Genomic DNA, 20627 nt, shown 5'->3' on the forward strand with positions numbered 1-20627 from the left:
GGTTACAGGGACAAACCATCCCGATGTGTAGAAAGAATAGTAAATATGGCAGGCGACCAGCTTGGCTTAACAGTGAAATCCTTGCTGATCTTCAACACAAAAAAGAAGCTTACAAGAAGTGGAAGATTGGACAAATGACCAGGGAAGAGTATAAAAATATTGCTCGGGGATGCAGGAGTGAAATCAGGAAGGCCAAATCATACCTGGAGTTGCAGCTAGCAAGAGATGTTAAGAGTAACAAGAAGGGTTTCTTCAGGTATGTGGGCAACAAGAAGAAAGTCAAGGAAAGTGTGGGCCCCTTACTGAATGAGGGAGGCAACATAGTGACAGAGGATGTGGAAAAAGCTGATGTTCTCTACTGCACTAATCAATATTTGGAACACTATTTTTACTATTAATCTTATATCCAAGTTACATGGAAAGGAGTTAAAGAAAGGGCAGGCAAAGGATTTATCTGCCCTTGGGATATTTCTTTTTCTGAACAGTCAATGCATGTATCTGAAAAGATGCAGTACAGTACTTTAATATAACACCCCAAATGCATTTTGTTGTCTCTCAACTTACTTGCCATCATGCACAGAAATTGCTGGTGGAAATAGACGAGGGTCATATTTTAGAATTTTTCTGTGATTGGACTTAACCTCCAGTGTAATGCAAAAGATGTGTGGTTCGCCATTAATGAGATGACATTTACTCAGTTGATATATGTTGCACTTGTTAATTTTGATTCTGAAACTGTAAAATAAGCAAAAAACCTGCTAGCTATTATACCACAAATATTTTAACTAACCAGTTCCTGCTTTTGTTGTTAGTGCTGAACACTAGTGACACCTGTATTTACCTGTTCCTAAAGGTTTGTATTATGTGACACTTGTGCAGAAGGGAATTTTCTTCACCAATTACTGCAGCTAGTTCCTGTATAATTTGGTGCTGTGTCTGCCTCTCCGTAAAAAGTTCTCCTGGTCTGTAAACTTGACACAACCAACTACTGCACCAAACATCCATGTGAAGGGGGAAAGTTGGTAAAGGTGAATGTGGAGAGGGATCAGGAAAGGGCTTCAGAAATTCATAGGTATTAAGGCCAGAAGAGACCAGTCAATCATCTATGTCATCTGCATAACACAGGCCATGACATTTCAATGTATTACCCCTCTATGGAGCTCAACAACTTGTGTTTGGCTAAAGCATCTTCCATTATGGTGTCCCCGAGACACAAATCCAATCTTGCAAATTAAAGAGCACATAAACTACAATAGGATATAGTTCAAATGATTCTAAGCAAAGCAATTCATTGCAAGTAGCCAGTTTGCAACAAATCGCTGACAAGAGATCTTAAATTACTTTAAAGTTTATGTATGTATACACTGGTGCCGCATAAGGGTCGCACTGAGGGCCATGTGCTGCCCCCGGCCTGCTGCCTGAACTCTAGGGGCAGGGCCGGCCAGAGTACGCAGCCGTGTAGCTGCGCTGCTCGGTCCACCACCAGAGCTTAGGGGCCAGACCTGGGACACCTCCCCAGCCTCGGATAAAGAAGGATGGGGCCGGGGAGTGGGGGGAGAAACACAGGATGGGGAGAGTGTGGGGGTCCCGGGCTAGGAATGGGGCGGGGATGGGTAACGTGGGGAGGTCACGTGGCCCCCCTTAGGGTGGTCCCCACTAGCTGCTGCTGTAAGTATACTTAAAACACACACACACATGTAAAGCATACACATACTAACCCTATATACTGCCCTATACACTAAACCATAATTAAAAGTATATTAAGCTTACGCTATAAATCTGTTGCTGTTTTCTTTTAAAAGTCAAATCACTGCTGTGGCTGCTGTTCAATTGCTGCTCAGTCAGCTTTGCCCGACTCCATCTTTCTTTTCTATCTCTGCCGCAGTTCTTCTTCTCTTGCTGGCTCCCCGGCTCTTCCTGCATGCCTCTCTCCTTTTCAGACGTAGCCTCCGGACTTTGAAACTATTGCTGGCAACTGGCCTTTTGCGGTTATGCTACATTGTACCTCTTTCTTTATATAGCTTCCTATTCTTAGACCTGGTCTACGCTACAAGGTTAGGTCGACTTTAGCCTCATTAGGTTGATTTTATAATGAACTACACAACCAGCCCCATTCCGCCAACTTAAAGGTCTCTTACAATCGACTGCTGTACTCCTCCCTGATGAGGAGAGAAGCGCTAAAATCCACCTTCCTGGGTCGAATTTGGGGTAGTGTAGATGCAGCGCTGTGCAATTAGATATTCTTGGCCTCCGGGAGCTATCCCAGAGTGCTCCAATGTGACCACTCTGGACAGCACTTTCAACTCTGCTTCACTAGCCAGGTACGCAGGAAAAGCCCTGGGAACTTTTGAATTTCATTTCTTGTTTGGTCAGCGTGGCGAACTCAGCAGCACAGGTGACCATGCAAGCTCAGAATCGCAAACAAGCTCCAGCATGGAGCGAACAGGAAACAGTGGATCTGATTGTTGTATGGGGAGAAGAATCTGTGCAGACAGAACTCCGAACCAGCAGAAGAAATGCTGATATATATGCCAAAATCACACCAGGCATGGTGGAGAGAGGCTACATGCACAGCAGTGCCGTGTGAAAATTCAGGAGCTCAGGCAAGTGTACCAAAAGACAAAGGAGGCAAATGGTCGCTCCAGATCAGAGCCCCAGACATGCCGCTTCTATGATCAGCTGCGTGCCATTCTAGGAGGAGACCCTACCAGTACCCCAACACTCTCCATGGACACCTGCAAGGTGGCATCCTCAGCCAACAGCTGCAAGGTGGCATCCTCCTGGCAACACGGAGGAGGATTTTGTGGATGAGGAGGAGGAGGAGGAGGGGAATGCGCAGCAGGCAAGCAGAGAATCCGTTCTCCCTGGCAGCCAGGACCTTTTGCTCACTCTGAAGCCAATACCCTCCCAGGACCTATTGTTCCTGGACCCTGATGGCAGAGGAGTCACGTCTGGTGAGTTCACATTTGTAATGACACTACAGGAGTTAAAAGCAATTGTGTTTAATGTTTGATTTGCCCTGAACAATTGGGATGCATTCGCGGCCAGTACAGTAGAGCTAATGGAAAACTCTGTTTACGTGCCTGGGGATGGAGCGGGAATCCTCCAGGGACATCGCCGTGAAGCTCTCCTGGAGGTACTCTGAAAGCCTTTGCAGAAGGTTTCTGGGGAGGGCTGTCTTATTCCGCCCTCCACGGTAGGACACTTTACCACGCCAAGCCAGTAGCAAGTGGTCTGGAATCATTGCAGCACAAAGCATGGCAGCGAATGGTCCTGGGTTTTGGTTGCGTTCATGCAACATTCGGTCCTTTTCTTTCTGTGTCAGCCTCAGGAGAGTGATATCGCTCATGGTCACCTGACTGAAATAGGGGAAGTTTTGTAAGGGAACAGTAATCCCTTCTGTTTGCTGATTAGACCCCAGGTATGCTGGGCTGTTTGCGCTTGGCTAAAAGGGATCATCTTGGAGAACAGCCATGCTGGGGGAGGGATGTGTGTGTGGAATCCACGTCCAGTACCAGAAGTGGTGCGGCTGTGTGGGGGGCTGGGGGTGTGCAGGCTGCTGGGTATTTGTGGTGGAGGGTCTGTGCGGGGGGCTGCTGGGCATAGCAGTTCCAGGGGATGCTGGGCACAGGAAGTCGGGGGCTGTGTGACACGCCATGGGCCCACCCCCGAGGGGAAGGCGCAGGCTGGCAGCACAGGGCTGGGCGGGCCAGTGTGCGTCTGGCAACTGCCAGTTTGAATACAGTGCCCTTGCACTGGGCTGGGCAGAGTGTGGCCGGCCCCACCATGCTATGCTCCATTGCCCCTGGCTGGCCCTTGCTCTGGGGACGGACCTCCCCACGCCATGCTCCTTTGCCCCCATGGGGGCCCACAAATATGTTTGGCACCGAGCCCATAAAAGGTCAGTCTGGCCTTGTCCATGCCGACAGTGCACGGGCTGTCCCTCCTTTTAAACAGCAAACACAACTGGCATTGGTTGCTATGGGAAAGGAGGGCGCTGCAGTTTGAAACCATTCCCACATGTTCTGAACGCGGAAGAAGACAACCCCATGTACCCTTTCGCTCACCATGGCTGTGTGCAAACCAAATTTTGTTGCCCAGCCATGTGTGTTGTGTCACCCTGCTGGTAGGCACTCAATTTAAAAAGCAAAATGTGACCTTGTACCTAAAACACATGTGCTGTCTGCTGTGAATTGCTTGATTCACTGTGAAATCGTCTGCCTTTTGTTCTCAGAAATGAATCTTCTGTAAAATCTACTCTCCCTCCCCACCCCCAGCCCCTGCAGCTGCAAATGTTTCCATGCTACCCACATCAACTCCAGCCTGAGGTTATCACAGATTAGAAAGCGAAAAAAATGCACTCACGATGACATGTTTTCAGAGCTCAAGCAATCCTCTTGCACTGATAGGGCACAGCTGAATGCATGGAGGCATTCGGTGGCAGAGGCTAGGAAAGAATACAGTGAGCGTGATTGTAACATGTAGGAGGAGATGCTGAGGCTAATGGGGGAGCAAACGGACATGATGAGGCGTCTGGTGGAGCTGCAGGAAAGGCAGCTAGACTACAGAGCCACACTGCATCCATTGTGTAACCGCCTGCCCTCATCGCCAAGTTCCATATCTTCCTCACCCAGACGCCCAAGAACATTGGGGCGGGGGCGGAGAGAGGGAGGGGGAGGCTCCAGACACCCTGCCACTCAACTCCAGGGGATGGCCCAAGCAACAGAAGGCTGTCATTCAAACAGCTTTGATTTGTAGTGTGGCTACAATAAGCAATGTGGCCTTGTCCTTCCCTCCACCTCCACCCGCCCCTGTTATCAAACCCTTTGTACACCTGGGCTTCCTTTTACTAGTCAGCATTGCCAGTGATCTCAAGTTTTTTTTAATAAATAAAAAATCAATGGATTGAGAACAATAGGGACTTTATTTCCTGTGCCAGCTGTGGTCGAAGTGGGGAGGGGGGATTGGTTTACAGGGAAGTACATTCACTAAAAGGGACAGCTTTACATCAAGGACAAACACACACAACTGTCACACCGTAACCTGGTCAGTCATGAAACTGTTTTTCAAAGCCTCTCTGATGTGCAGCGCACCTCGGTGTGCTCTTCTAATTGCCCTGGTGTCTGGCTGCTCAAAATTGGCCACCAGGCAATCTGCCTCCACCTCCCACCCCGCCATAAATGACATAAATACTCTCACAGATATTATGGAGCACACAGCAAGCAGCAATAACAGTGGGAATATTGCTTTCGCTGAGGTCTAACCTACTCAGTAAACTGCGCCAGCGCCCCTTTAAATGCCCAAAGGCACATTCTACCACCATTCTGCACTTGCTCAGCCTATAACTGAACTGCTCTTTACTGCTGTCCAGGCTGCCTGTGTATGGCTTCATAAGCCATAGGAGCAAGAGGTAGGCTGGGTGCCCAAGGATAACTATTGGCATTTCAACATCCCCAATGATAATTTTCCCCAATGGTAATTTTCCGGTCTGGGAAGAAAGTCCCTGTTAGGGGGCTTATTCCTTCACCCACTCACTTCCCTGGTCCTTCTCGCATGAACAGAGAGCAACAATACCCGAAGTCCAAAGGTGCAAACAATTCGATGTTTATTGGGGTGAACTTCCAGCAAGCATGATTCCAGTTTCCTTCCTTAGTATCCTCCTTCCCAGCTCTGACACCACAGAGCCTTACACCTGTGTCCCTGTTCCCATTCCTGCCCTTAGCAAAACAGGATTCCAGTTTCCCCACTCCCATTCCCTGTTCCCATCTCCCCCTTTAGCAAAACATGATTCCAATTTCCTTACCCCCATTCCCTGTTCCCATCTCCCACCCACAGCCACCCCCTCCCACCCACGCCCACCCACTTCCTCATTGACTACAGATTATATAGTAAAACTTGAGTTCTGCTTAGCTATACCTTAACCAATCATTTTCCTGAAATTTAACTAACCAATCCTAACATATTGTAACATGATTATGTAACCAATTATATCCCACCACCTTAATTAGTTTACACCCAGCAAAATTAATTATACAGCAGACAGGAACAATCACAGAACCAGACAGAGATTATACAGACAAACAATAGCAAAGTGGGAACTATAATGACAAAACAATACAGAAGTGAGGATTTCACATCCCAGTATTGATAAGTGAGTTCTTGCCAGACAGAATGCTGTTTCCTTTTACATTTTCTAGGCACTTCCCTTTCTCTGGAGGTGATAGGCATTATCAGGACAGGATTGTATTCAGGACAGGATTGTATTCCTAACAGCCCAATAGCACCTTATTTCAATGTGACTAGTTTGGAATGTGAGGATGTGACCGGTCACTTCCCAACTTATGGCTGCCTCTGTTGCTTAGCCAAAGGCCTTAGCCTAAGAACAGGGCCTCAAACTGTCACAGTAAGAGAAGGCCCTTACACCAGCAGACAGTGATTTTGATTCTCTTTTGTACCTCTATAACTAGTCAAGTGATAAGAATACACCTAAATTCTTAGAGTATAGGCCTTTACAGACAGGCCTGAATATCTATATCCTAACAGTCCCTTCTCGCAGCTTTCCGAACAGCCTAGAGTTCTGAAAGATGCAAGCGTCATACATCTTTCCTGATCATCCCATGTTGATATCGGTGAAATGGCCCTTGTGATCTACCAGTGCTTGCAACACCATTGAGAAGTACCCCTTGAGGTTTATGTACTCTTTGGCAAGATGGTCTGGTGCCAAGATAGGGATATGCGTTCCATCTATCGCCCCATCCCAGTTAGGGAACCCCATTGCGGCAAAGCCATCCACTATGTCCTGCACATTTCCCAGAGTCACTATCCTTTTTAGCAAAAAGAAAAGGAGGACTTGTGGCACCTGAGAGACTAACAAATTTATTTGAGCATTAGCTTTCATGAGCTACAGCTCACTTCATCCACTGCATGCATCTGATGAAGTGAGCTGTAGCTCACGAAAGCTTATGCTCAAATAAATTTGTTAGTCTCTCAGGTGCCACAAGTACTCCTTTTCTTTTTGCGGATACAGACTAACACGGCTGCTACTCTGAAACCTACCCTTTTTAGCAGAATGGTAATGATTGCCCTGGCTACTTGGATCACAGCAGCCCCCATGGTAGATTTGCCGACTCCAAATTGATTCCTGACTGACCGGTAGCAGTCAAGCATTGCAAGCTTCCACAGGGCTATTGACACTCGCTTTTCAATTGTCAGGGCAGGTTTCATCTTGGTATTCCTGCGCTTCAAGGTGGGGGAAAGTGACTTTAAGCATGCGAAAGTTTCGCAGCCAATGGGAATCATCCCATACCTGCAACACTATGTGGTCCCACCAGTCTGTGCTTGTTTGCCGGGCACAGAATCAGCGTTCCACTGTATCAACATGGCCCAATGATGCCTTGTGCCAATTGCCACATCCCATGCTTTCAGGAACATCTGTGTCCATGTCCTCCCCACAATCTTCCTCATGCTAGTAGCTCTTAGCTAGGCTCTGCACATACTGCAGGATAATGCGTGAAGTGTTTGCAATGCCCACAAAAGCAGTGTACAGCTGACCGGGGTCCATGCTTGCCATGCTATAGCGTCTGCATGGATAACCCAGGAAAAAAGGCGTGAAACAATTGTTCGCCGTTGTTTTCAAGCAGGGGTGGGGGAGACGGACGACATGTACCCAAAACCAACTGCGACAATGTTTTTTTCCCCCATCAGGCATTGGGAGCTTAACCCAGAAATCCAGTGGGCAGCGGGGACTGTGGGATAGCTACCCACAGTGCACTATTCCGTGAGTCGATGCTAGCTGTGGTACTGAGGATGCACTCCGCCGACCCTGTGCGCTTAGTGGGGAAATGCACCACTGACTTTATAAAATCAGTTGCTAAAGATCGACTTCTATAAAATCGACCTAATTTTGTAGTGTAGACATGCCCGTAGAAACAGTTCCCTCACTTGCACATGCTCAGTCTTGAGCGTTACCCCAGAATTCGGAGTGACAGCTCTGACCTTTAAAACAAGTGGTGACCAGGATGAGTGGCTTCCGACCAACCAGCTGCTTAACTGACTGACCTGTCCGTCCCCCCTTACTGCACATGCCCAATAGTTGCCGATCTCGCACGATGCTCCCTGTTCTCCTTTACCCCAGCGCTGTGACTCTGCAGAGACACGTCCGCACACACTTGGCTCTTTGCCAGCGGCCAGCGCAACGTTTTCTTTTCTTTTTTTCTGAAGAAATCCAAAGTTCTTACTGAGCCGGCTCCGAGCCCGCAGCAGCCGTCGCAGGGCGGAGTGACTTCTCCTTACTCCAAACGGAGATCAGAACTACACAGCAGGGGCTGGAGAATTGGCTCTGGTGATACCGTGTTCACTCCCTTCGCCCGCCCCCATCCACCCCCGTGGGGAGGAGAACAGCGAACTGCCAGCCTGGACTGGGGAGGGACCATTCGCACCCTGAGACGGGGGGGGGGGGGCAGCAAATAATGTAACCGCAGAGATTTTTCTTGACATTCCTGACAGCAAAATAAAAACAAAAATGAAATGGGCTCCCCCGTGACTTTATCACCCCTGCTCCTGCCGCCAGCGAGATGGTTCCATCCAGAGCAGAGCAAGGCACTAAACTCCCAGCTCGTGGGACAAACCATTTCCCTTTGGGAGGAGGAGCTCATGCAGAATAAAATGCCAAAGGTTCAAAACTGACCTGTTTAATTTTGTTCCTCTATATATTTAAATCCAGATGCTTTAAAAGTTTTCTCTTCTCTTTAGTGACGGGGGTAGTATTTACCAAATCAATAGGTTTGAGGATTTTAGTAGGGATCCCTCCCCCCTTTCCAGCTGAGAATGGGCCCTGCCAAAGTGGCAGTTATGGCAGTTGGACTGACCCCTCCCCCACCCCAACTGCCCGCCTCAGATGCCAAATGGGCTCAGAAGCCATGGTGAGGCCTGGCCTGGGGGGACTTTAATCCCTTCAATCCATGGCAGGGTAGAGGTTAATTGGGTCTGTCTGTCCTGTCTCCACTGGGGAAGTTGGGGGTGATTCTGGAACAAGTTAAGGACTGAGGAGGGGGAATCCTCCATTGACAGGGGAAAGCCCAGGCCGGTCAGGGCTGCTGATCCCCCTCGCCCTCTGAGGGGGCAGTTGGGGGTGGGAAAGGGAGGCTGGCCAACTGCCATAACTGCCACTTTGGAAGGTCCCACTCTCCCAGGTGGCAGGGGGTTATCCTTACACAATCCCAAAATCTGTCACGGTGGTAAAAATCCCCCTTTGCTAAGGGGAACAGGGAAAATGAAAAGGATCTGATTGTTCAGAAACCCCAAACCAACATTAAACAGGTGACATTTCAGCCTTTGCCATTTAATCCCCCTGTGACGTTGCACTCCATATGCTTTCTGAAAATATGCTTATGAATTGAATATGACATAACTGGAATATGCTTTATGCTAAATATGCCATGTAACATATCTTTGCAAAGGTTATGATCTACTGAATGCATTCATCCTATTTGTATGCATGTATCATTTTTATATCTGAAGTTATGAGCATTGGCTCTATTCTTGTATTTTAAGTGTTTGCTGTGGGAAACACATAGAGGAGTTTTGGCCAACCTATTGTGAAGGGACTATTCAAGTAATTGGAAATACTTGACTGACAATGGATTTAGGGAGACGCCAATCCACATCTGCTGAGCTAACATGTATACAATGGCGCTGGCCTGCAAAAAGCTGAATCATTCATGGACATGTGATTTGCCCACGTGGCTACAAACTCCATCTTGCTGCCGTGATTTTGCACAGAAGAACAAAGGGGTTTCCACCCACAAGAGAGAGAATATTAAAAGGCCCTGGAAGCCCCTCCATTTTGTCTTCAGCTGGCTCAAGAGGCTGCCAGTCAGGAGAACACCCCTGTTTATCACCTGAGATGTAAGCTGAAACTAACAAGGTCTGTACCAGGAGAAAGGATTGGGCCCAGACTAGGAAGGAGTCTAGTCTGTGAAAGAAGCTTATTGGAACATCTTTGGGGGGGTGGGGGGGTGGGGTGGAGCCCCACCTCCTGAGAAAAGGGCTGAACCAGGCCAGAGAGGCTGCGCGAACCAGCAGACAATCAGTGAAAGCCTGGGGAGATCCAATCAGGGAGGGAGAAGGGGCAGCCAATCAGGACCAGGCAAGGTCCTATATAAAGGCTGCCCACCTAGGGCGCAGGGTAGTCTCTCCCTGACTGGTAAGGGAGGAGGACTGGCTCCTGAGTGGAAAGGTAGCACCTTGGACAGAGCAGTGCTGGGGAAGGGCAGAAGGAGCTGGGGAGCTCTGGCCAAGGAAAACCCTAGGCTGCAGGCCTTGCTACAAAGGGCTGAGCAGGTGCACGGGGCCAAAGGGGAAGCGGCCCAGGGACAATAGTTTGACATGGGGAGAGAAGGAGGGCAGAGAGGCTGCTGCTAGAGGGCCCCTGGGTCAGGACCCAGAGTAGTGGGTGGGCCTGGGTCCCCACCTTGTACTACACCTGGCTGAGGAGGAGCGTGCCCTGATACAGGCTGTGGCTGGCCCCTGCGACAAAGGGGATAGACTTTGAGGCTGCAGTTGGCTACTAGAGCTGGTGTAGATCTAAGACTGCTGATAACTCCAAACCCCCAGAAGGGGGTGAGACTGGAGCAGTGGGCATTGCCGGAGGGCAGTGTCCTGAAGAGGACACCACCAAGCGGGGAGAAATGGGGGTCCCCAAAGCAGCAGAGCAGACAAAGGGCAAGGCACCATGCGCAAAAAGTGCTCCATGATGAGACTGAGCTAATTCCCTGACGTTCCAGGGGCACTGTGGTGGTGAGTCCCAATCCTGTCACAGGGTAAGATATTACCTGTAATCTGTTCCTTAATGTATTGGGCTTAGATTTACGTGTTATGTTTAATTTTGTTTAATCAGTGTTATAGAGGGTGAACAATTTATGCGTTTACCCTGTATAAGCTTTATACAGACTAAAATGGATTTATTTGGGGGTTGGATCCCATTGGGAGCTGGGTGTCTGGGGACAGGTAACTTGCTGGGCTGTTCTTAGTGAAGCCTGCAGCTTTGGGGGCCCAGCCCAGACCCTGGGTCCGTGTTGGGCAGGCTAGCATGTCTGGCTCACAAGACAGGAGTCTGGGGCGCCCAGGCTAGCAGGGAAAATTGACTCCAAGGCAATTCCAGTACATCATTTGACAGTCCCAAGGGGATCTCTGTGACCCAACCCATCACCCCCCTCCCCCCACCATAGTGAAATGGTTCATCCCCTCAGCTGGGAGCTTTTATCCTGAGTCTGGGGATAAGTCTCCAACTCCTTCTCCCCCCTGCGCAGGTGAGAATGGTCCTTCCTCAGCCCAGAGTGGCAGTTGGTAATTAGGGGTGGGGGCGGGGTTGTGCAGTTTGAAAGTAGAGGGTGAATTGCCCAGAGAGGGACAGTCTGGGCCTGTATTGGCTCCATCCCACAATCCAAACCCCAGATGCCCTTTGCCCTTCACTGCAGCATTAACCCCTGGGAGCAGCAGCTGCAGGGGGCGAGAGGGGACGATGGGCTCGGGAGGATCAAACAGCTCCTGAATTTCTAACAGTCCCAGTGAATGTTCCCTGAGGGGCCACAACAGGCTGCCCTGGCCTCAGACCCTGAGAGGTCCCTGCCCCGCCCCCCATATCCTGTGGGGCAGCCCCTGCTTCAGCCCCTGAGACGTCACTGCCACCCTGTATCCTGTGAGGCTCATCACACTCCACAGGGATCTATGAGATCACCCCCATTTCCTTTCCTTGCCCATCTTCACCATTTATGGCCAGGTAGCCCTACTCCCACTCTGTGGAGTGGCACACCAGATGAAGTGCCGGGGGAGAGGAGCCTGTGACTGCAGATCAGGTTCCTATTAAATTATTCTGTCTGAGGAGTACATAAAAAGGACCATAATGATAACCTGACCCTGGAGCCCATCCTGATCACTCAGCAACTGTCATGTGAGCCCAGATACAGATCAGGAGAGTCTGTCTGCATGGGAAAGTGCCAAAGCTGGTTGAAGGGAGGGATGGGGATGGCACTCAGGGAATAGGGGTGGTGCAGCGGTTCAGGTTGTCTCCACTGCATTGCAGGAGAATTTTCTTTCATTACAAAAGATAAGTTTCTAGCCCTCATGGTAGTAGAGTAAACCTTTAAAACATGAAACAAGTGCACCCTAACAACTCAAACCTAAAGCAAATAAAAACCTCCAACTTTTATATTTTAGAAAAATCTCATAATTGTTTAACATTTGGGGCTGGCACAGTTTCCATAACATGTACTTCTGAGGCAGTTTAGTCAAGCTCAGATTAATTAACAAGAGAGAGATGCACAATAATTCTTATCCACTTCGGGGTCTGATGGTAAGTGCGTTGAGATGTCAGATAACCAGACTCACTGATTTTATTGATTGGAAATGGTCAGTATAATTGTGACTTTAACCACGGTTCCATCTGGAATATTGAACAGCTGTTATCTGATATGGAGATTCTCAAACCCTTCAATCCAAACACACTGGATTTGATGAAACAATATTACAAGTTAACTACAAGTTAAAACTACAGAGAATTTTTTAAGTGATTACAAGTAATGAGGAATTGTTCATGGGATTGTTCATAAAGAAAAATTCAGAGAGGCCTGTGACTCGTCCCTGACTTTTATAAAAATATCCATGATAAAATGGGAAGGGACTGGGCAGCTGTGGAGTGGCTTGGAGCTCTTGGGGCTCCTACTACCAGTGGGGGTTCAGCTCTCCAGGGTCCTCCTGCCACCAGCAGTGGAGAGAAGCTGCAGGGTCCCCCTGCCCCCTCTCCAGCAGTGGGGAGCAGGGAATCCCCCTGCCATCGCTGCAGGGGGGAGCTGTGGGGGTGCACATGCCCCCCAAGTGGGTCAGGAGCTGCAGGGATTCCCCTGTGCCACACAGTGGCCAGAAGCTGCAGGGTACCCCCTGGCCTGCGGCAGCAGCTACAAACTGTGGGATACCCTGCTGCCCATGGTGGCAGAGAGCTTGGGGGCCCACCGACTCAGGCAGTGGGTGTACCTCACAGCTCCCTGCTGCTACGGGAGGCAGTGGGACCCTGCAGCTCCCAGATGCCAGGGCTGAAGTCATGGAGGTCTTTGGAAGTCACGGATTCTTTGAATTTTGCAACTTCTGTGGGGGAAAAAAACATAGCCTTAGTTATGAGAAAATAAAAGGTAAAACACAACTCATAACTAACTTTACAAGCTAAATAGATTCAAAGCAGAAGTCTCTCTCACTGCATGCTGTATTAATTTTATTGGCTGGAATCCTTTCAGCTAGGGACCCTCCCCAAGTGCAGTGTTACTTTCCTGGTCTTTCAGGTGGTGTTGATGCCATGAGCAGAGAGAGGGAGGAATATTTGGGGGGCACCTCTTCCTTATAGGTAGTTCTCTTCTGCATGAATCATCTCCAACTGAATTTCAGTATCCATCGCCCTTTTCAAGAATGCAACCCTGATGTATACAGGAGACCCCCTGTATTCTCATTTAGAAGACAGAAAAGTCCAGATTCTGCAGACCTTACACACCTTTTATCATCTAATTATGCACACAGCAGTTTAGCTGGCGGCAGACCATAGCAGACAAGTAGCATAAAAACCAGATACATGTACACTAACTGTACCTAGCACACAGTTCATATTTGGCAAACCTTGAGAGAATACATCTTGTGTCTGACAGATTCTGCATATACAATGAACAAAGGTTAGAGCAATTTAACTACTAGTACATTTGTACAATAAAGCTTAGCATGAGCACAAAGTATTCTGGGAGATTTTAACTAATTCAGTGCTCTAACACCCCCATTTTTTGAATACAGATAATGATTTAAAGCAGATTACAACTGAGCTGAACTGCAGCTGGCATACCCAGCTCCAGCAAGAAAGGCAAGATGGCTGCTTCTCCCCCACATCTCCCGAGAGGGACTGGAACATGGCACAGTCGGCACTGCAGGGCCACGCATATACGCACACACAGAGTCTTTCAGACGCCTATTTCTCTTGTATTCTTTTATTCCCTCCAGGAATGATGACACAACCGTGACACAAAGTCCCATCTCATCATTGCCCTCCGACAGAGGCATGGCCACGGATTTCCCCACCTGAGGAAGGGGGAGACACTGGCCCACTACTGTGGCTCAGTTTGACCTGTGAACGTTGCTGGGGCTGGTCTCTCTCTCCTCAAACAATGCTCTCTGAGCTGCCTGTTCTCACGCAGGATCCCACCTCTGTCCCTGTCCCATGACCGCTGGATGTTTCATACCCATGTCACACTCTGGGCTGGGACTGCAACTCCACAAGTTGTTTACAGAAAACACAGACAACAAGCAGCAAGCTGAGTCTCAGCCTGCAAAGGGAAGCAAAGTTGCCCAGAGAGATTTTCCTGCACTCCTAGCCATTTGGTGTCAAGGCTGAGATCCAGGTACATCTCAGTGTTAGGGGTAATCTACATTAGAAGTGCTACAGCTCCTGCTAGTGCTCAAGACCTCAAGCTAGAATTCAAGATGCTCAAGCCAATGGGAAAGAGCTCACCTGTGGCTGGGAACGGTGGGGTACCCCTGTTGCCCATGGCAACGGAGAGCTTGGGGGGCTACTGACTCACGCGGAGGGGGTACCTCGCAGCTCCCTGCCACAATGGGAGGGAGTGGGACCCTTCAGCTGCCAGGGTTGAAGTCACGGAGATCTTTGGAAGTCACAGATCCCGTGACTTCCACAACCTCTGTGACAAAACGGTAGCCGTAGCTATAAGAAAATAAAAGGTAAAACACAACTAATAACTAACGTAACTAGCTAAATGGATTCAAGCAGAAGTCTCTCACCACACGCTGTATTAGTTTTATTGGCAGGAATCCCTTCAGTTAGGGACCCTCCCCAAGTGAGGTGTTACTTTCTTTGTCTTTCAGGTGTCATTGATGCCATGAGCAGAGAGAAAGAGAAGACTATTTGGGGGCACCTCTTCCCCTTTTTTATAGTTCATTCTCTTGTGAAAGAATCATCCCCAGTTGAGTTTTTAGGACACACAAGATTTGTCTGGACAGGAACCTTAAGCTGTTCCTTTGTTACAATGCAGATTTCTCAATCTTAAAGCAGATTACAATTGAGCTGAACTGCAGCTGGCATAACCAGCTCCAGAAAGAAAGGCAAGATGGCTGCTTCTCCCCAACATCTCCCAAGAGTGACTGGAACATGGCAAAGTCAGCAGTTCAGGGAAGATTGTAGGTCTTCACTTACACACATGGGAGGCAGCCATTTCAGACTCATAATTCTATTATATTATTTTATTCCCTCCAGGAATGATGACACAGCAGTGACACAAAGTCCACATCTCATCGTCGCCCTCCGACAGAGAGGCATGGCCACAGATTCTCCCACTTGAGGAATGGGGAGACACTGGCCCAGTACTGCTGCTCAGTTTGATCTGTGGATGTTGCTGGGACTGGTCCCTCTCTCTCTCCTCAAACAGTGCTCTCTGGGCTGCCTGTTCCCACGCAGGATCCCATCTCTGTTCCTGCCCCATGACCCCTGGCTGTTTCATACCCATGTCACACTCTGGACTGGGACTGCAACTCCACAAGTTGTTTATAGAAAACACCTACAACAAGTGCCAAACCTGAGTCCCAGCCTGCAAAGTGAAGCAAAGTTGCCCACAGAGTTTCCTGCACTCCTGGCCACTTGGTGTCAAGGCTAAGCTCCAGGTACATCTCAGTGTTAGGGCTAATCTACACTAGAAGTGTTACAGCTCCCAATAGTGTTCAAGACACCAAGCTAGCATTCAAGATGCTCGAAGCCGATGGGGGAGAGAGAGCTCGCCTGTCAGCATAACATCTCCACCTCTATGAGAGGTGAAAGCTCTCCCACCAACATAGCTCAGTCTACACCAGAGCTTAGGTTGGTATATTTTACATCTCTCAGGGATGTGGATGAGTGTTTTGGTAAGTGATAAATTCTAGTGTAGACAAGCCCTGGGTGGCACTAAAGTGCCACGTAAGCGTCCAGGGATACAAATTCGAATTATAAAAAAAAAAAAGGCATAACAGGAAGTAACTGACATCTCTCATCCCTGCTGTGATAAATGAAGGGGGTGGGGAGTAGCTCCCTTTTATGGACACCCGCCCAGCCAGTTAGCTATAAAGTCCCTCTTGGTGGCTGTTCTCTGCTTGCTTTACCTGCAAAGGGTTAACAAAGTCCCCCAGGAAAAGGAAAGGGAGTGGGCACCTGACCAAAAGAGCCAATGGGAAGGCTATAACTTAAACTCATAGATATTAAGGTCAGAAGGGACCATTATGATCATCCGGTCTGACCTCCTGCACAATGCAGCCCACAGAATCCCACCCATGCATGCACTCCTGCAATAAACCCCTCACCTATGTCTGAGCTATTGAAGTCCTCAAATCATGGTTTAAAGACTTCAAGGTGCAGAGAATACTCCAGCAAGTGACCCGTGCACCATGCTGCAGGGGAAGGCAAACCCCCCCCCAGGGCCTCTTCCAATTTGCCCTGGAGGAAAATTCCTTCCCGACCCCAAATATGGAGATCAGCTGAACCCTGAGCACGTAGGCAAGATTCACCAGCCAGATACCCAGGAAAGAATTCTCTGTAGTAACTCAGATCCCATCCCATCCCAGGCCATTGGGCCTATTTACCATGAATAATTAAAGATCAATTAATTGTCAAAATCATGTTATCCCATCATACCATCTCCTCCATAAAATTATCGAGTTTAATCTTGAAGCCAGATTTTTTTAAAATGGGGGAAAAAACTTCCCCTTTGTCTCTGTTGTTGTTCTCCGGGAAAGAGGGGACAGGGAGCAGTTATCCTATGAGAAACATTAAGCCAGGTATGATCGTAGATCATCAAATCATACCTAGAACGACTGATTTGGAACCCCCAAATGTGTAAGTAGATCAGGAATGTTTAGAAAGACACAATTAGGTTTATTTCAGTTTATTTCTTATGGCTAGTGGACTCCTCTGTGCTGACCCCAGATACTTTTGTTTGCTTGTAACGTTTAAGCTGAACCCCCAAGAAAGCTACTTTGGGTGCTTATTTTTTTGGAATTGCTCTTTTAAAATCTAGCAAAAGCCTGAATTCCAGATCTATGTTCTTTCTTTTTGTTTTTAATAAAATTTACCTTTTTAAAGAACAGGATTGGATTTTTGGTGTCCTAAGAGGTTTGTGCATATGTTGTTTAATTAGCTGGGGGCAACAGCTAATTTCCTTTGTTTTCTTTCTCAGCTCCTCCCTGGAGGAGGGAGTGAAAGGGCTTAAGGGTACCCCACAGAAAGGACTTCCCAAGTGTTCCTTCCTGGGTTCCAAGGGCTTTGCATTTGAGTGGTGGCAGCATCTACATGTCCAAGGTCAGAGAGAAGCTGTAACCTTGGGAGTTTAATACAAGCAAGGAGTGGCAAGTATTAACTTTTTGAATCCTTGCAGGCCCCCATCTTCTGCACTCAAAGTGCCAGAGTGGGAATCAGCCTTGACACCTGCACATGCCCTTTTTTCTGGTGTATGACTTCTGATGGCACAATGAATTAGATGTTGGGTAAGTAATGTAGACACTCTAATCATGACAGCAGCATCCATAGAGGTCAAGCATTTGCATCTTCCATCAATATGATAAAGAAGGCAGTCCATAACCAAACATGCTGTTTGTTCTTGAGCCCCACAGGAACAGGATGGGGAGCTCGAGAAGCCTCAATGGGTAGAGATGTAAGTTAAAGCACCTGTCACCACAATGTATCCTGTTGTAATGAAAAAAGATCTTTCACTTAATATGGTTATTCCGAGGACATGAGAGCTGATTCGGAGAGAGTAGGGGATGGAAATCTGACTTGTCTATCCACCAAGAAATGCAGCATCAAACCAAAGTACAGTCCCACACCACCTGTTGGCACTGTTCCTTAGAAATGTTGTCTCTGATACATTGTCTGACAGGCTATTTCAGAAAAGGGGTATCTTGACTTTAGCTGTATCATCATTGTGTGACCTGGAAACTCCACTCTCCAAACCTCAGGTCCTAGCTGGTATTGCTTGTCTGGCAATTAGGTGTGAAGACAGGGCCCTGGCTGCATTATGCATGAAGCCAGCTACTAAGACAGCTTGATTCATAATTTTCTCTCAAAGCCAAATAAAAACACCCTTCCTTTTGATTCAGTACTATGAGGGGCACAGAGGAGATGTCACAGCCTTTCATTAACTAAGGAGACGAAAGCTCCTTTTCAGTCTCTGCCACAATCTTTGCCCATTTTTCCAAACCCAAAAATCCCAGAAGAAATGAAACAATTAATTCGATTTGTGGAGCCTGAGAGGATGGGAGCTGCAGTGAGCAAACAGCTTAGGATAAACCAGGACCTCCAAAGTGCAGTCATCTCTCTCTTAGCTGCAGCCCATAATGCCCACAATGGAATGTTTCGGTACCTCTAGGGTTAAATGCTTCCATTTCCAGGAGCACACAAATTATTTTAACAAACCCAGCACCTAAATTCGTGTCTGCTTACTGAAGAGGTGGGAACATTTCAGAGTGGGATCAAGTTCTCCCACTTTTACAGACTTTGGGAACAGGGTGAAGTGAGAGATTGAAGAGGTTCCCCTCCATCAAACACAAGGGTCAAGAATCTCTATTCTGAGTGGCTGCTCTGGTGTTTAGTAAGATATGATGAGCGAGCAAAGCGCTTCCCACACTCAGTGCAGGAATATGGTCGCTCTCCTGAGTGAGTTCTCTGATGCTGAGTAAGAGATGATGAGCGAGCAAAGTGCTTCCCACACTGAATGCAGGAATATGGTCGCTCTCCTGAATGGATTTTCAGATGTTCAGTGAGAGATGATGAGTGAGCAAAGCACTTCCCACACTGCGTGCAGGGATAGGGTCGCTCTCCTGAATGGATTCTCAGGTGGTTGGTAAGGCCTGACAGTTGGGTGAAACTTTTCCCGCACTCAGTGCAGCAATAGGGTTTCTCTCCAGTGTGGATTCTCTGGTGGCGAGTGAGATGATGCATATAGACAAAGCCTTTTCCACAGTCAGTGCAGCGATGGAGTTTCCCAGTGTGCACTCTCTGGTGTTTAGAGAGACTGTCTGGATGACGGAATACTTTCCCACACTCAGCACAGCGATGGAGTCTCCCCGTAATATGAGTTTCCTGGTGTCTCCTGAGACTCTGAAGGAGACTGAATTTTTTCCCACACTCAGCACAGCAATGGGGCTGCTCCCCAGTGTGGATCCTCTGATGTCTGATCAGATGTTCTCGTAGGCAAAATTTTTTCCCACACTCATGGCACAAGAAGGGTCTCTCTTCACTGTGGATTTTCTGGTGCCGAGTAAGATTTGATGTAAGTTTGAAGCCTTTCCCACACTGGCTACAGCGATGGGGTCTCTTTTCTGAGTGGATTCTCTGGTGATTACGAAATGTTGACGAATCCATAAATTGCTTTCCACACTCAGCGCAGGCATAGGGTCTCTCTCCTGAGTGGACTCTCTTGTGGATGGTAAAAGCTGATAAGTATAAGAATCTTTTTCCGCACTCAGCACAATGATAAGGTCTCTCTCCAGTGTGGATTCTCTGGTGGGCAGTGAGCAGTGATAACTGGTGGAATATCTTCCCACATTCAGAACAGGGATGGTCTCTCTTCTTTCTGTGAGCTTTTCCGTGTGCTCTGAACTCCTTCTTTCTCCTAAAGCTTTCCCCACACTCGCTACAGTGATACAGTTCCTGTCTCTTATGAACCATCCAGTGGTGGCTTATCAGGTCTCTTTGCACCTTGAATTCTTCTCTGCACACACGACAGGTAAATAGGCTCTTTCTGGGCTCAGCTTTAACCTCTGCAGGAGGCTTTCGATATGGCCTGGATCTCCTCTGATGGCCTCTTGAGGTTGCTGGCTCATTCCTGGTCAGCTTTTTCTTCTGCCTTTGTGCCCTGCCCTGCCTCTTGTGGTGTCTTCCCCACTCATATTTCTTGGAATGGTTCTTCCCTGATGTCCCTGGGAAGGGCCTGAGTGACTCCAGGGTGCCAGGCCCTTCCTCAGGAGTCTGCCCCTCAGCTCTGCTCAGGGTCCTTGCCCCTGCTTGGTGCGGAAGAGAGTACAGATGTTATTTCTTGTGCTGCCCACAAAGGGAAACCACTAATATTCCCAGCAGGGGGATGTGCCTGAGTCAGCCCCACACCCCTCCCCTCAGAGCAGGGCTGGCTATTGGCAGTTGAGTGCAAGAGGCCAAACTCCCGGGGGCCCCAGTGCTGGAGGAAGGAGGAGAAGGTCAGTGTCCCATAGGCCCTGCTAATAGTCCTCCAAGTCAACGTGAAAATCAGCCCCCACAATCCTCTCTCTACACTGAGGCCCATCTCATTGGGGAGAACAGCATCACTACACACCAGCATTGACACCCCTCTCCCGAGGGACACACACAGAACACTCACACTGTGATGGGATCCCAACGGCTCCATGTTCTATGGAAAATGGGGGAGGGGGAGAGACTGGGGGAATCTGCGTAAGGGGAGAGATGCGGTTTCTAGGGGGATGTCAGGGTGAGGAGCTGTAGCACTTCTCATGTTTGGGCTTCAATCCCTATTGTAATGCTCTGTGAGGGGAGAGTTTCCAGCTGATGGATGATTCCTGAAATGAGCTGT

The 20627-nt window shown here is 48.5% G+C and overlaps 1 protein-coding gene across 1 annotated transcript in view; it reads right to left on the reverse strand.

The window, feature by feature from the left end:
* The window catches only part of LOC114021489 (zinc finger protein 616), a 39135-nt gene that overhangs the window by 13039 nt on the left and 5469 nt on the right, over window positions 1-20627 (reverse strand). The window contains exon 5 of the mRNA XM_043548406.1: window positions 18643-20067. Within this exon, the coding sequence (XP_043404341.1) occupies window positions 18643-20067 (1425 nt within the window). The remainder of the gene's footprint in view (window positions 1-18642; window positions 20068-20627) is intronic.

This window comes from Chelonia mydas, chromosome 6 (assembly GCF_015237465.2).
Source record: "Chelonia mydas isolate rCheMyd1 chromosome 6, rCheMyd1.pri.v2, whole genome shotgun sequence".
Taxonomy (NCBI): domain Eukaryota; kingdom Metazoa; phylum Chordata; order Testudines; family Cheloniidae; genus Chelonia; species Chelonia mydas.